The sequence below is a fragment of the Rhineura floridana genome, chromosome 2 (genome assembly GCF_030035675.1).
Source record: "Rhineura floridana isolate rRhiFlo1 chromosome 2, rRhiFlo1.hap2, whole genome shotgun sequence".
NCBI lineage: Eukaryota > Metazoa > Chordata > Lepidosauria > Squamata > Rhineuridae > Rhineura > Rhineura floridana.
In genome coordinates, this window is record NC_084481.1 from 209,529,022 (window position 1) to 209,545,423 (window position 16,402).

The 16,402-nt window shown below is 42.1% G+C and overlaps 1 protein-coding gene across 3 annotated transcripts in view; it reads right to left on the bottom strand.

The window, feature by feature from the left end:
* Positions 1–4,821: 4,821 nt before the first annotated feature.
* The window catches only part of CLMN (calmin), a 133,181-nt gene continuing 121,600 nt past the window's right edge, over positions 4,822–16,402 (bottom strand). For all 3 annotated transcript variants that reach the window (XM_061612063.1, XM_061612062.1, XM_061612061.1), the window contains exons 12-13: positions 14,175–14,239; positions 4,822–11,225 (exon numbers count right to left, since the gene is read on the bottom strand). In XM_061612063.1, coding sequence (XP_061468047.1) covers positions 11,063–11,225; positions 14,175–14,239 — 228 coding nt within the window. In that variant the 3' untranslated portion in view covers positions 4,822–11,062. The remainder of the gene's footprint in view (positions 11,226–14,174; positions 14,240–16,402) is intronic.

Sequence of the window (16,402 nt, forward strand, 5' to 3'; positions counted from 1 at the left end):
ACCTTTAGTGTTGTGGCACCTACCCTTTGGAATTCCCCTTAAATGTTCGACAGGCACCACCTCTGTTATCTTTTTGGTGCCTACTGAAGACCTGTCTCTTTCAACAAGCCTTTTAAGTAGAGACCTTATCCCAGTCTGATTCTGTGTTGGAATTGCTTTTTAATATGTTTTTATAGCTTTTTTAAAAAGATGTTTTTAAACATGTTTTGTTTTGATATGTTTTTAAAGTTGTTTTGTTTTAATATATTTTAAAGTTTTTTGTTTTTAAGATGTTTTAAGAGTGTTTTTGGTGTTTTGTTTGCCGCCCTAGGGTCCTTCTGGGAGGAAGGGTGGGATACAAGTTTAATAATTAATAAACAAACAAACCCTTATGCATGAGCAGCTCGTCACTTGTAGGGCTCCTCTTCAGATGTCTACCTGTTACATGTGGGACTAAGGTGGCCTGGGCTCCTACTGGGAGGAAGGGCGGGCTATACATCTAATAAATAAATAAAAATGTTACATTAGGGATTGAGCCACCGGCACTGTCCCATTCCTTACTCTATGTACAAACCCCTCTCACACTTGCCACATGTAAAGGGATCTAATCTTGCAGAGTTCCAAAGGTTTCTGTTAATTTAGGCATTTCAATTTGATAACTAAAAGGCACAGATGTCACAAAACCACATAATGAAATTATAAACAGATTACTGGACTGGGAGGTAAGAATAGAATGCTCCTCCACTGAAGGGGCAGGGAGGAGATTTTGGCATTAGGAAACTAGGGTGTGAGGGAAAAGAAGCCTGCTACTTTGACACCATTTTTTTCTATGTGTGGGGATTTATTTCTTCTGAAGTAGTATAGTACAGACACAGACTGCTTTCATCTGCCTATCACTACAGGGGCATCTGCAGCAGAACCATCTTGCTCTGAGGCAGGCCCATAGCCGGTTCAGGGAGGAAGCACCTAAAAAAGTAGCGGGGGAAGAGAATTCCCCCCCCATAATAAATGTATTTAATTTTTATGGAAAAAAATAGGGGGGGGGAGGCAGGAAAATCTTAGAGAGCGGGCTCCCCTAGCCTCCCTTCCTGGTTACAGGTCTCCTCTGAGGGGAGAGAAGAAGCTGAAGAATTGTCCCCATCTAGCTGCCATAGTGGCCTCTCCTTCCTTCCCCCAACTGTCACCATGGGGGCATCTGCAGCAGAACCATCTTACCCTGAAGGGAGTAAGAAGCAATAACAACTTCTTGAACAAACTGTCTTTTCCATTTTCAATACTTGTAATATCATCTTATGTAAGACTTTGTGAGCTCTGCCTGAAAAGCGGCATGTAAATCCCTTAAATAAATATATAATAGGAAAGCCGCTTTTGGGGACAGATTTTGGGGAGGGGACAACCACTGTTGCCCACGCGCTGGTAACCTCCAGGCTGGATTACTGTAATGCGCTCTATGTGGAGCTGCCCTTGAGGTTGGTCCGGAAGCTGCAGCTGGTGCAAAATGCGGCAGAGAGACTGCTCACTGGGGCAGGGTATTGCCAACATGTCACCCTGCTGCTGAAAGAATCGCACTGGCTGCCCATTTGCTACCGGGACAAATTCAAGGTTCTGGTTTTGGTGTACAAAGCCCTATACAACTTGGGACCAGGATACCTGAAAGACCGTCTTATCCCTTAGATACCCAGTCGATCACTGCGCTCTGCAGGTGAGGGCCTCCTGCAGATACCATCTTATCAGGAGGTTCATTCTGCTGCTGCACAATATAGGAAACGGACCTTTAGTGTGGCAGCACCTACCCTGTGGAATTCCCTCTCCTTAAATATTAGGCAGGCACCATCTCTGCTATCTTTTTGGCACCTTTTGAAGATTTTCCTCTTTCAACAAGCCTTTTAGGTTGAGACCCATCGCAGTCTGCGGCTGTGTTAGAATTGCTTGTTAATATGTGTTTAATAATATGTTTTTAACCCTTTTTAAAAACTGTTTTTAAACCTTTTTAAAAAACTGTTTTTAATGTTTTGTTTTAATGTATTTTAAGGTCTGTTTTCATGATGTTTTAAAGTGTTGTTAGTGTTTCTGTTTGCCGCCCTGAGCTCCTTGTGGGAGGAAGGGCGGGATATCAATCAAATAATAAATATTTGGCATACTCTTGGGCCCTATCTGCACTATACATTTAAAGCAGTAGAATACCACTTTAACAGTCTTGACTTTCCCCAAAGAATCCTGGCAAGCGTAGTTTGCTAAGGATGCCAAGAGTTGTTGGGGGACCACTCTTCCCCTCACAGAGCTACAGTTCTCACAGTGGCTTAACAATAAACCCCTCTTCCCAGGGGACATGGCTGTGAGGGGACGTGGCATGACTATTATGAAGGGACCCTGCACTTCTGAATTTGTCACTACACTACTGGACCTGTGAGAGGAAGAGGGGTCTCCTAACAACACTCAGCACCCTTAACTATAGTTCCCAGGATTGTTTGGGGGCAGCGATGGCTATATAGTGCAGATGGGACCTTGGTTAGAAGGACATGGGGAGGAGGTCATGAATATATGCTAGCTTGTGCAGGCAGCTAAAGAAGGGAACAGTTGGTATAGTAGATTGATTTTGTTGTTGATTATGATTATGATGATACACTCTTTCCCAATTTGGTGCCCTCCAGCTGTTGCTGGACTTCAGCTCCCATCAGCTCCAAGTCAGGACAGCCAATTATCAGGGACAATGGGATGGAGCCCAGCAACATCTAGAGGGCCCCACAGGTTCCCCCAGCCCTGTCCTTTCAGCTTGCCATAGCAGCATGCACTGCAGACTGACAAGCAGCAGCCCAAGGCAAGATGGCAAGCTGCCAGTCAACCATGCAGGAGGGCTATGAGATCTGCTTCCAGATTAGCAACAGCTGCCAGACCCACACCCCAAAGGGTTAATTGCTCTGCATAAGTGAACTGAATCTCTATGATAGGTTGAAGGTTTTTTACACCAAGCCTGTCCAGCCACAGCATTACAAGATTTCCGTATGAAGGAGGATGTGGTTTTAATGTTATTGTTGCCCCGCTTAGGAGCCAAAGTGTACATTCATCACATGGTACAGCCCTTCCCAGAGTGCTCCATTCAAAAAAGCAGATGGAGGACCAAGCATTAAAATGTTCCCTGTCATTCAAAATCCCCTGCCAATAGAACTGTAGGATGTCAGCTTCTAAACTAGTCTGTTTTGCTGATATGCTAGGTTTTTTATCTGATTTTACACAGGGAAATTTTTAAAACATATCATTCCCATAAATCTGACATTTAGCTTTTAGCAACAAAGCATATTCTCAGCACCTTCAGACACTCCCAGAGTTGCTGTGATGTCACAGAAGGTTAATGAACACTACCTGATGGAGGAACAGAGTAAGACATGGAATGCTAAAAATAGGGTGGCTGTTATTTGGGAAATGGGAGGTTAGATGGCTGGCGGTGTGGGCATGCAGGCCCATTGTTGGTGAGAAAGGGATGCACTGAGGTAGGGGGGGAAAGGTGTCTTAATTACACATCCTAAATTTGAAATAGCCTGACTGATCTTTGCTGCAAACCTCCAGTTATGTCTGTAATATATCAAATATCCAGATGAAAAATTAATAGACCAGCTGCTATGAGAGAGATTTGGCCTGTGGGGTTTTTTTACTCCCTGTCCATCAGACTGAAACTGAAGCATGGCAATGAAGAGGCAGAAACCATGGGGCTTGTGCACCAACTTGGGTTATAGAGATCCTATAGGTGACCCAAGCTGGGAACTCCTCTGAAAAGTACCCTTCATCCTATGAGGAGGAACTACAGGAGCCCTTTGCTTATTGAGTGGGCCAATAAGGCAAACCTTCATAGAAACAGGAGCTGAATTACAAGGCCAAGTTTATAAATTCTTTACAATATTTTAAAAAATGACTCCATGGCTAAGTTGGAGCAAATTACAAGCCCTCTTCAGGCATTGTCATGGAAACATAGGAAGCAGGACCACATAGAGTGGGGCTGTGCCTTGAGACCTGTCTCCTTTGCATGTTTAAAGCAAATAGCTCCCTGCACAAATGGGAAACCTGATCTCCCAGGGTTCTCACTCATGCAGGTGGCCTCCATGGATGCATAAGGCACCCCACTGCAGATGTTCACTATAAACATGCAAAGCAGCTAGAGGAATTGTGAAGCTTTGGGGAACAGGGCTACAATGTGCCACCCCACGGCCCTGTCCAACCTCTATTCCCTCTTAAGGCAATAATGGCTGGGGAGCATGGCTACAGCTGCATAAGAATGTAAAAACGTAATCAGAATATACAATTCTTCCCAATATTATTTATATAGTGCCAGCACCAACATGTATGGCACTTTACAAAGGCTACAGCCCTGAAGAGCTTACAGTCTAAAATTCAACACACGGGAGACAACAGAAGACAGGTGGGGAAAAGATGTAGGTGGTGGGACAAAGGGACAAATCTGTTTATTTTAGTTAAATGTAGTTATGCTCAGTTAGAGTAGGCAGGAACTAAGGCAGAGATGGAACCTGTGGACCTCCAGCTGTTGTGGAACTCCAAGTCCCATCAACCCCAGCCAGAATAAAAAATTGGTCAAGGATGATGGGAGTTGTAATCCAGCAACAACTGAAAGGCCACAGGTTCCCCAACCATGGATTAAGCTGTGGAACTATGTTTGGTATATACATGTCTGCCTCTTTTCTAATACAAGCCGAATTATGTCAGCTTGTGACAAAAATGATTGGAAAAACTGTTCAGGCTTCTTAAATATTCAGTATTTACACAGTATTTTACAGACGAAAGTACACCAACAAATCAATTTAGTACAGAAAATCTATCTTTTTATTTGAAAATTTGAGGCATTAGAAAATAAAGTTTCAAGCTGTTCACTATTGCACCCTCTTTTAATTATTACTACAGATCAATGGTTTTGCAAAAAAACCCATCCCCTTTCCTTTTTGTTCCTATTCTACATAAAACATTTCATTTCATTTTTTAAAAAAACTACTTTTGGAGACTAAGTGCAAACATTCAGCGTATAAGAACTGACCAGGAAAACATACCAGAAGTACATAATGTGCTCGTTTATTTTTGTGCTTTAAAAATAAATTATTCTGTCTCAGTAACACCATGTTCAGATTGTCGCTGCTCAAAAACAAACAAATACATCTGAAAAAAAACCTGAATAAGCCAAAAGTTGATGGTAGATTTAAAGACTTCAAATCAATGTTGTTGGGATTAATAGCACAATCCTATGCATATTATACAGCCACGAGAGTGGCTGTATTAACTCAGACGTTATTGTACAATACAATAGGGCTTGATTCTGAGTAAACATGCTTAGGATTGCACTGTTAATGGGCAAGTGGGCACAGCTGCAAGAGGGCACTGTTATAAGCAGTGGTGACTGGTGGCTCCATGTCAGTGGGGCAATGGAATCCACTCTGGGTTTTAGTCCAAACTTTGAAGGTGCTAAAGCACCTTGGCCAGCTTCCTGAAAGAGGAGCTGATTCCATTGCTCCACTGACATGAAGCCACCACTGGTTATAAGTGTGCTACAAAAGCTGGAAATAATGATGCCTTCTTAGCCTCACACTACAATGTCCTCAAATCAGGCTAAGAGCTGAAGGGGATGGGCAAGCTGCTCACTTCTCTCAAACAATTCCCCCCTTTCCATAAATAAAAGATTCCAGCACTGTTCAAGAGACAGAATATTGCTAACCCGCATAATCTGTCGACTGTGTGATATTTGGAGCAGCAGCTGCAGACTGTGCCAGGCTTAATCTAAGCACTCTGCCACTTGAATGGATAGTTGGAAAGCATTGGGATGGGATGATGATGATGATATAGCCATCTTTCCATCCCCTCGCTGGATTGTCACCTTGTAGTGGTGAGTGGGCTTGTGCATTCCAATGAACCCTGTGAGTGATGCCGTCGGGAGTCATGTACTCCCAGCAGGGTCACCCATGGCGGTAAGGTTGAGGGAGAGCAACCAGACAAAGAACAATCCAAGGAAGTCCTCACCGGCAGAGGATAGCAATGTATAGTTACAACGGCTGTGAAGGCGGATGAAGGCTGCAGCAGATAAAAGACTTCCAATCATCATGGTATCCATGCCATTGGATCAAAGCCTTTTTCTGCCAAGATTGTGTATTGATCGTTGTGCGCCGATCTCCCCACATAAAATGAATTCACATACAGGTGTCTTCCAAGCAATCTTGGAAGACAATCTTACTCGGCCACGAGTGATCGCCAATGAATGAATGAGCCATCTTTGTGGCCCTTTGTTTTTCTGGCAGAGGAATCAGTTTGGAAGACTATCAGTAGCATCAATCAGTGATAGAAAGTTTTCTGAGATGTCGTGCTGCTCTTTATAGATGACTTGATTTATATATTTATATATTTATATATATATATATATATATATATATATATATATATATATATACAGATGCAGCCATAACACATTTTCCCAGCTTTAGGAAAAGTTTAGGAGGATTTGGGAAAAGTTTGGGAATGATTTCTTTCTGTGATTCAGATGCTTGCCAAAATAGAAGTGCATCATGCAAAATAACCAAAATTATGTCATACCAAGGAGGCCCTTTCCTGCCAAGTTAATCTGATGCAGAAAGAAAACTCGACAGGTTTGACTGTTGTTATTTGCAGAGTGCAGCACAGGCAATAGAATTGTAATTAATGGGACTAAGAAAAGCACAACATAACCCTCATGTTCAAATCACGTTGGGGACATCAAAGATGTTTGGATCATCTGAAATCAAGACTAGGTGAGTTTGGGTTGTCAAGAGGCTGTTTGGCTTTTTAGAAATGTCCCCATGGCATCTCTAAGGCCACGTCTACACAGATGAGGTGGTAACGTTGACTGTACTCTTTCAGACTGAAGACAGGAGATATCACTTTTAAATGTTCTCTTTAAAAAAAAATCTGCAACTAAAGCAATAGCAACAACAACCACCAGCAGCACATCAGGGAGAAAGGTTGCCTGCTATTTGGATTTTTTTTTAAATCAAGGGGTGTTTTTATATTATTATTAAAAAAGGTACCCTCCCACCTGTAGTTTGAAGTGGTACAGACCATTCTACCAGCTCATTCTGTTGCACAGAGATGGCACAGATTCTATCCTCTGTATTGTATTGAAAGAGATCGAGGTACAACCCACAGCAGATATGGAACATTAAGAAGTTTAAGTGACTTTCAATAAAGGGAATTCAAATCCTGGAAGCATCCAACATCTGGTTGGCCACTGTGAGAACAGAATGCTGGATTAGATGGGCCATTGCCGTGATCCAGCAGGGCTCTTATGTGCGCATTCTTCTAAAAGAAGCTAAACTGAACTGATCAGCTGATTGGCAGGAAGGAAAGAATGGGGTTGAGGACTGGAGAAGGAAGAGAGTCTAACCCTCCCAAGCAGTAGCTTGGCATTATTCCAGGCATATGATGCCTAGCTGGAATGGTGTGATGAATACTATCTCCACAAAATGGAAGATGATGCATCTTGTGTTAGTTGTTTCACAGATTGGTCAAGGAAAAAGCTGAGGGAAAGGCATGCATTGGCATCACTTCATTGCAGTTTAGATAAGCCTTCCCCAAGCTGGTGTCCTCCAGATGTTGTTGGGACTACAACCATGGGCCATGCTAGATGGGGCTGATAGCCATTGGGAGTCCAACACCATCTGCTGGGCACCAGTCTGGGGAAAACTGGCTTACATGCTTTTTTAGAAAAGGGAATTAGGCAAGTGTATGGAGGGTAGGTCTCTCAATGGCAATTAGTCACAACAGCTAAATGGAAGGAAACTCCATATTCAGAGGAATCTGGTTTCAGGACTGGACATGGTACTGGACATGGTACTGAAACAACCTTGGTCGCTCTGGTAGATGATATGAGGAGGGCACTAGACAGGGGAGAATTCACCTTTCTTGTCCTCCTGGATCTCTCAGCGGCTTTTGATACCGTCGACCACGGTATCCTGTTAGATCGCCTGGAGGGATTAGGAATAGGAGGCACTGTTTTACAGTGGTTCCGTTCCTTTCTCTCTGACAGGCATCAACAGGTAGCATTGGGAGATGAGGTTTCAGACCCTTGGCCCCTCACTTGTGGAGTACCACAGGGTTCTATCCTCTCTCCCATGCTATTTAACATCTATGTAAAACCGCTGGGAGCTATCATCAGGGGTTTTGGGCTGCGGTGTCACCAATATGCTGATGACACGCAGCTCTATCTCTCCTTTAAATCTTCACCGGAGTTGGCTGTAGAGACCTTGTCCAAGTGCCTGGAATCCGTGAGTGGGTGGATGGGAAGAAACAGGCTGAAGCTCAATCCTGATAAGACCGAGGTGCTACTTGTGGGTGACAGGGGAAGGTTGGGTGTTGCTGACCTGAATCTTAATGGGGTAAAATTACCCCTGAAGGATCAGGTCCGCAGCCTCAGGGTTGTTCTTGATTCCAAGCTGTCCATGGAGGCTACACCTCATACGGAGGTTGCAACCCTACCTTCCTATTCATCAGCTCCCACTGGTGGTACATGCCCTGGTCACCTCTCGATTAGACTACTGCAATGCGCTCTATGTGGGGTTACCCTTGAAAATGGTCCGGAAACTACAATTGGTGCAGAATGCGGCGGCACGCCTGCTTACAAACAGCTGCCACCGTAATCACATCACGCCGGTGTTATTTCATCTACATTGGCTTCCAGTTGTTTTCCGGGCCCAATTCAAGGTGTTGGTCTTAACCTTTAAGTTCCTATATGGTCTTGGCCCAGTTTACGTGAAGGAGCACCTCCAGTACCACCAACTAAGCCGCCTGACCAGATCAGCCACACAGGGCCTTCTCTCCGTCCCACCAACGAAAACAGCTAGGTTGGTGGGGACTAGAGAGAGGGCATTCTCAGTGGCAGCCCCCACTCTCTGGAACTCCCTCCCGTTCGATCTTCGCCATGCCCCTTCCCTAGATACATTTCGCCGAGCCTTAAAAACATGGCTCTTTGGACAGGCCTTTGGGGTCCCCGGGGTGGGCTAATTTCTTTATATTGTTTTAAAATTGTCTATTGACGGCCCTGTACTGCCGCTTTTTAAAATGGTTATTGTTGACTGCAGTGTATTTTATTATGTATCTATATTGTATTGTTGAATTTTAATGTTGTACGTCGCCTAGAGTGGTTTTGGCCAGATTGGCGACACAAAAATTAAATTTATTATTATTATTATTATTATTATTATTATACCTCATATACCCAGAGCAAACAGGATCATTGCCTTCAGGCTCCATTTCTAATCTTTAAAAAAGATCTGCTTAGCTGCTGTTGGAAACCAAATGGTGAAGAAAATGGTCATAGGTCTGATCCAGAAGACCATTTCTTATGCTTTTATCCCCACTATAGGCACATTCTAAGTTTCTTCTGGGAAGACTAATGTTTATTTAACACACACACACCCATCAGTTGTCATTTTGGTCCATACTGACTGACATCCTAGCACAGGGAGCAAATTTAGGTTGTGTGAAAGGAAAGCAAGTGGCATGTATCAGAAGCACATTGTAATCCACTATATAAGTACACCAGCCCTGATAGCGCAGCTCTGGTGCTGAGTGATTATGCTGAAAGTACCGTGGCTTTAGTGTTTCACTGATTCTAACATGGCAGCCTCAAGCTAACAACTGACCCTTTCCTGTCTTGTTCAATAAAACACAGCACTCACTATTGTCTCATTTCAACATATGGCTTGTCCTCTCTCCCATCCATCAACCCCCATGACACTGCTATGGTTCCAAGCAACATTTCTTTGTACACTTCTAATTAAAATGATACAGGGTCCTTCCTTCACTTTCGCCTAGAGCAAGGGTGGGGAGCTTGTGGCTCTCCAGATGTTGCTAAACTATAACTCCCATAAGCCCCTGTCACTGGCTGATGGAGTTAGGGATGTAAAAAGGCATCCATTTCTGTTCTGACCTGTGTTTGCTGCATGCAGCACAGTTTCTGTTCCACTGCAGTTCAGCTTCCAACAAAACACTACTCGTTTTGCTGTTCACTATGGCAGAATTTTACGTAATTAATTACATTATGTTATTCCACACCATTCATTCCAACGCAAAGGGAATTCATTTCAACGAAAAGGAAACAATGAAAATGGCAAAAAAATGATTATGTATCTTTGCGGACTGAAAACAACAGCAGCATCAACATTGATCGTGTTCGTTGGATTGATTTCTGTTCAGGACATGGTACAAAAAAGCGAACATTGGCAATTTCTGCTCCTGTTCTGAACAGAAATCTCTGACATCCTAACCAGAGTCCAACAATATATGGAGAGCCACATTTCCCCATCGCTAACCTAGATCATTGTTTGCCATTCCTTCACATACACATGTATATCGGATCCTGAGCTATATCACATATTTCTGAAGCAAGTCCTCTATAGCTACTCCAGATTTCACTAGCATAAACTATAGTGCAATCCACAGCATGTCTACTCAAAAGTAAGTCTAGTAAGTTCAGCAATGCTTACTCTCAGGTAAGTGGGTACTGGATTTCAGCCTTAGCTTGGTTCTAGCTGCATGTGTTAGATAATAAATTTAGGAGAATTACATTATGTTTCAGTTCATAGAGAAAGGACACATTTCTTCAGTCAAAACTTTCTACTGGAAAGGCATACATACATATGTATCTATTTGGCAGATTTCATGGCTCTAGACAAATAAGAAGTACAAGAATTATTCTTCTGAAGACTAGAACATTCTAAATCCAGGATTTCCCCCTAAAAGATTCATTTTATTTAACATCCTATAAAGCAAGGCACAGACATACAAAAATTGTGAGTATTAAGTCATTAACACAATGTCTTAATATTCTCTCTCTCTCCCTATATATATATAATATCTACCTAACTATATATATAAATATATAATTTTATACAAAGTCAGATGCGCTGAAACTGTAATATAACAGGCCACCAGAGTTAAAGGAAGAGTTCTGAGCTCGGGAAATGGGTGGCATTTCTATATCCTGAAGAAATAAATTTAGGGGGCACATCAACAAAAAACATCAAGCCGCTTTCTTTTATTATTCTGACTCAACTCACAGAGATCAAAGTGGGCTGCTAACCAGCTGTGGAAGGAGCAATAAGCAATAGACCAGCACCCAGAGGAAAACAATGAAGTAAAACAGCTCAGGTTGGTCTGTCCGTGAAGAGGTGCTAGACAGACTAGCCTTCTCTGGAGCTTCTTTTTTTTCAGGGTCTTTTCTCTTCCTGCAAAGGATAAAAGAAAGAAAGTACACACACTGATGGGCTGAGGTAGGTAGTCACGGAAGGCCCATCTCTGCATACCCTGCCCGCAGAGTTTGTGAGCAGCCACTGGACAGAGGGCCTTTTCTCTGCTTGTGCCCACCTGTGGGACTCCCTTCTAAACAACCAGCCACCAAGTAAGGCAGAGCTGTTCCACTGGTTTCCCAGCAGGTGGGTCACCATAGCTTATCAGGAGGGAGAGGGAAGAGGCAGTGGAGAGACTGGCATGGTACAAACACACTAGAAGTGCCAATCTGGTGTACCCGCTGATGCAGTTGTACCGCATTGACCTTCCTGCCACCTTTTCCTCTTGGTAAACAACAGTGGTTCACCTCCTGGAGAGACTAGTGTAGTGACTCCACCCCACCCCCCAGCACACAGCTTCTGCACTGGCACCTTCATTACTATCCCTAAGGTTCCAAGGAAACACAAATCCTGGTTATTGGAGCTTTCGGTAGTTAATTACGGTGGCTGAATTTATTGCAGCGTTCAGTTTGGTTCCCTTCTGTGCCTCGTTTGGGGTGTGGATGGTTTATAGGTTGCTGAATTACAGTTGCTGCTTTTATCTACTATTCATTGTACAATGGCACTTTTTTATTTGGGTGGCAGTTTTCTATTAGGATAATTACATTTTTTTAAAAAATGGAAATTTTGTTAAGTTGCCTTTAATGCCATTTGGCAGGAAAAGGTGGTGTACAAATTATTCAAGTTTAAAATAAATAAATGCATAGATGCAGCAATGAGTAGGAAAAACATAAAGTGAAAATTACTAATATTTATATTGTGCCAGAACACGTGGCATTTTACAAAAGAACACACAAAGAGACAGGTTGCCCTGATTAGCATCAATCTAAATTTAGATTTGGTGTTTGTGTGCATGTGCAGGGAGGAACAGAAGGGAGGAAACAGAAAGGAAAGTGTAGCAAGGAATAAATTGTACAACCACAAGAGTGGCTGTATACTATAGATAGCGTGGATTTTTCACATTCTGCAATGTTAAATTGAAAATACCCTCCCATGCCATTCTGATGCTTCCCATGAGCTCATTTCAAAACAAAACTTTACAAAGCATATAGTCCTGAACTCAGAAAGAATTGCTTAACAACCCTCTAAATTTTCATAGAGATAAACAAAATAGTCAGAAAGAATCAGTGTTCAAAGTCTAAAAAGACAGAAAAAAACCCCAGACTCCTTTTTGACTTTTTTTCTGTCAGAGTTCTCGTAATCTGTTGAAATTCATTAAAAATTAGCCATGTTCACAGAGTACCTGTAATCCTGTTACTGACTTTGCCCCATACTCTGACCTTCATCGTCTGCAGTTTAAAAGTTAAAAAAAAGTCGAACTGATTTTTGCATTGAACTGAATGATGTCAGGCATGCTCAGTAAGAACCAACTGTCAGTGATCTAAAAGCCAGACTCACAGCTGCTGGGCTTGGCTCATCAGGGGGCCACACCCACACCAGACCTTTATTTCACTTTAGACAGTCATGGCTTCCCCCAAAGAATCCTGAGAAGTGTAATTTGTGAATGATGCTGAGAGGAGACCGTTTTCCCCTGACAGAGCTCCAGTGGCCAGAGTGGTTTAACAATCACTTGCTCTGATTGAAGCTCTGTGAGGGGAACAGGGCCTCTCCTAGCAAGTCTCAGACAGTGATATAAAGTCAGAATGATTACAATATGTTGCTACTTCAGCAAAGACTCTAGCTGTTGGAAAAAAGAGGATGCACGTTTTCATCCTGCTATGTTTAAACCACCCCATTTAAGGCAAGGTGGGCACGGTCAATTAAAGACATAGAGCACATCTAGAATTTTGCTAGAATATATTTCACCTCCCGCTGTTTTATCTTGTGCAAAGACTCAAATTGTATTTGCATTTTGACAACTTTGTAGGGCAGTACAAAACTCAAACACTCCTGATGTCCACTGGAGACTATTCTGCAGAATAGTCATTGCCATTATTCCACAATTATTTTTGGAGTTTTTTAGTGTAAATTTTGCAAAGTGTTGCTGTACTTCACATATTCACAGAAATAGAAGCAAAAGAAAATGATTTCCTATAGGAAACTTCACTAAAATTGCAAAGTAAATCAGACATATTTAAAGTGACCATTTGAACTATATCAACTGTCTTAATAATGTTGCTTCCTCCCTATTAAAGCAAGATCAGCACAGCACATGTCTTGTTTCTATTATTTGGGCTGATAGCAGGTGTTGCCACCACTCACCATATGCTCAGAGGCACATGTTACCAAATTCTTCCAAGCTACACAGGAAGTGGATTGGACTGTGAAAGACCAACCCAAATTGTGTTTGCATTTTGACAACTTTGTAGGGCAGTACAATATCTCAGAGAGGAGGTCAGGTTTCCTGCTCCCCTGGTGCATTCACTATAGCTGCCCAATTCCCTGCTTTTTAAAGTTTGATAGAAAGATCTGTGGGCTATAGGTATGTTCTTAAACCGCAAGGTTTTTTGCCTATTAGTGAATAATAACTAGGGCATAATCCCACTAGTTCCCATGCTCTACTGCAGGCAAGGGGAACCTCCAGCCTATCGGCCAAGTTAGGCCCAGTAGGGGTTCTACCTTCATCCACAAGACTGTTTTCTTAGAAGTCATGGCCACCTGCCCCACACCTGATGTTGTAGGACAGGTAAAGATGTGGACACAAAAGAATCATTCTGAACTATAAAATGTACTCCTGATAGTTTTTTAGCAAGCGGGGCTTGCATTTGGCACCATTTGAATGTGGCACCAAATGCAAGCCCTCAGAGTTCCTGAGTGGAGCTGATCCCCTGTAAAACAGGTGTATAGTCAATATACATGCCTGTCTTCACCGTGAGGATCACGAGAGCTTCGGCTATGGGGCGGTATACAAATGGAATAAATAAATAAAAAAGGAGGAAAAATACCCACCTGACCGAGGGACTCACATTTTCATTTGTGATTGGGCTCTCTTGAACATCAGTGTTGCCAAATTCCTGAAATGTTCAAATCCAAATAATAATATAGTTAAATATCCTGGACTGTAAAAACAGTGGATATAACAAATGTATTTACCGTATTTCTATGCCACCCAATAATAGAGTTCTCTGGGCAACTTACAATAAATGTAAAATAATTACATACATAATTAAAATAAAATCTAAATACAGTATGAAGCCAGCAGCAGAGGATAAAACAATAAATAAAACTCACAGCAGTGCCACAAAAATCACAGTTCTTAAGACTCTAAACTGGTTAAGAATCTAGGGTTGTTATAAAATGTTATTGAACCTAAAACTTTTTCCATTAAAAATGGCAACAGATAATTTGAATATAGTCAATTATAGTTGCTCTCATATCTGGAAAAAGTCCCCCCAAGACACAGACAGGAACTTAGGGGAACTGGCATAATATCATCATAATCATCATACTCCTTAAAAAAATTATATCCCATCCTTCCTCCAAAAAATCTTAAAAACAGATTTTAATATATATTAAAACAGAACATCTTTAAAACATTTTTTAAAAGCTTTAAAAAACATCTTAAAAGCAATTCCAGCACAGACACAGACTGGGATAAGGTCTCTATTTATTCCAAAGGGTAGGGTACCACAACACTAAAAGTCTGCTTCCTACGTTGTGCGGAATGGACCTCTTTGGGTTTAAAAAAAAAAAGAGATCCCTAACCCTTGGTGTAGCTTACAGAGGAAGGAAAGAAAAGCGTCTTTAACATCTTTGGGTTAAGGGCAGACCTGGTAGTGTTGCAGCATTCAAATATGGAGTCATCAATGGAGCAGGTGAGATTGAGAGATCCCCACTGACCAAATGAAGTGGGGGGGGGGAGGATGGGATTCCTGGCTACTCTTGTGATGTGTACACAAAGTTCCATGGCTTGACACCCCTATATTTTTTCCCTTCGCATTGCAGAGGAGGAATACCACCCCTAAACTAATTTCTCCTTTCTTGGCAACACCAATTAATGAGTCATATTTGGAAGAGTATTGAGAGCATCTAAATATGGGAACAATATCTTATTTCTACATCAGAGTGAATGAGTGGGGGGGGGATTGGATCATTTGATATTTGAGAAGCCTTCTCTGTGGAGTGAGATGCTGTACTATGCCATACTCTCTGAGGGGAAAAGAAATCAAGTAAAAAAGGCAGTGCTTCCATTTTTAAAAAAATATTGTTCCAACTGCATTTTTTTCCTCCCTGAACAGCAAGAGAGCCATTTGCACATTCTCAAGTGTTGAGGCTTTTTTCAAGTGCACACACTGTGCGTTTTCAAGTTTGTTGCAGTTTACTGTCACATAGGGGCATTTTCCTTCATGTGCACACTACAGGGACACAACAGAGTCCACTGAAAGGCAACCACAGAACCCAATGGCAGTGAAAAAAATATGGGTAAAGGTCACTTGGCACCTGTGTAGCCTGCCCATCATGTTGACAGTGCCACATGTGTGCGGCCTTCAAATAACCTCAAGATACTGGACCACCCAGTCTCAAGCATGCCCTTCCTGGGCAAGGCAATAGGCACCGTTATAAACATCTTGTTGGAAGAGTTGGGAGGCAACTCAGCTTTGGTGGTTTTGCACAGGTTAAACTAGATAGAGAGGAACCTCCATGCTTCCTAGACTTTCTTTCTGACCAAACCTGAGGCTGACCTTCCTTCAGGTATAAACATATTCTCTTAGGGTTGCTGATCTCATTTTCTGCTTCCTCCTCCTTAATTCATCTGACCTTGGGAGAGGAGACATCTTTCCTTTGTCTTTATCTCCAGCAGAAGAGAGCATGGCTCATTGCTTCTCCAACTTAGTTAGCTAGAACTAGGAACTATTTTCTATCAAGTATGTATTTCCTGTAACAAATTAAGCTTTCTTATTTTTCTAAGTCTAAAGTCTCACTATGATTCTATCTAAAGGAAAAGGTGTGCTATTTCAGGAAAGATTCACATACATACAGCTCAGCTACTGGTGCTGTTTTGCTGCTCTGCCAATAGTCATGACATTTGGTACCAAATCCTGAAAACCTTTATAGAAGAATGGGTAGACCAAAATTAATGTGGACATCCACATGTATACAGTGATTTCCCCCTTCCATTGCTCCCTGAAATGCATGTAAAAGTGGACAATAAAAATGAAATAGTTTTGGCAAAAGGT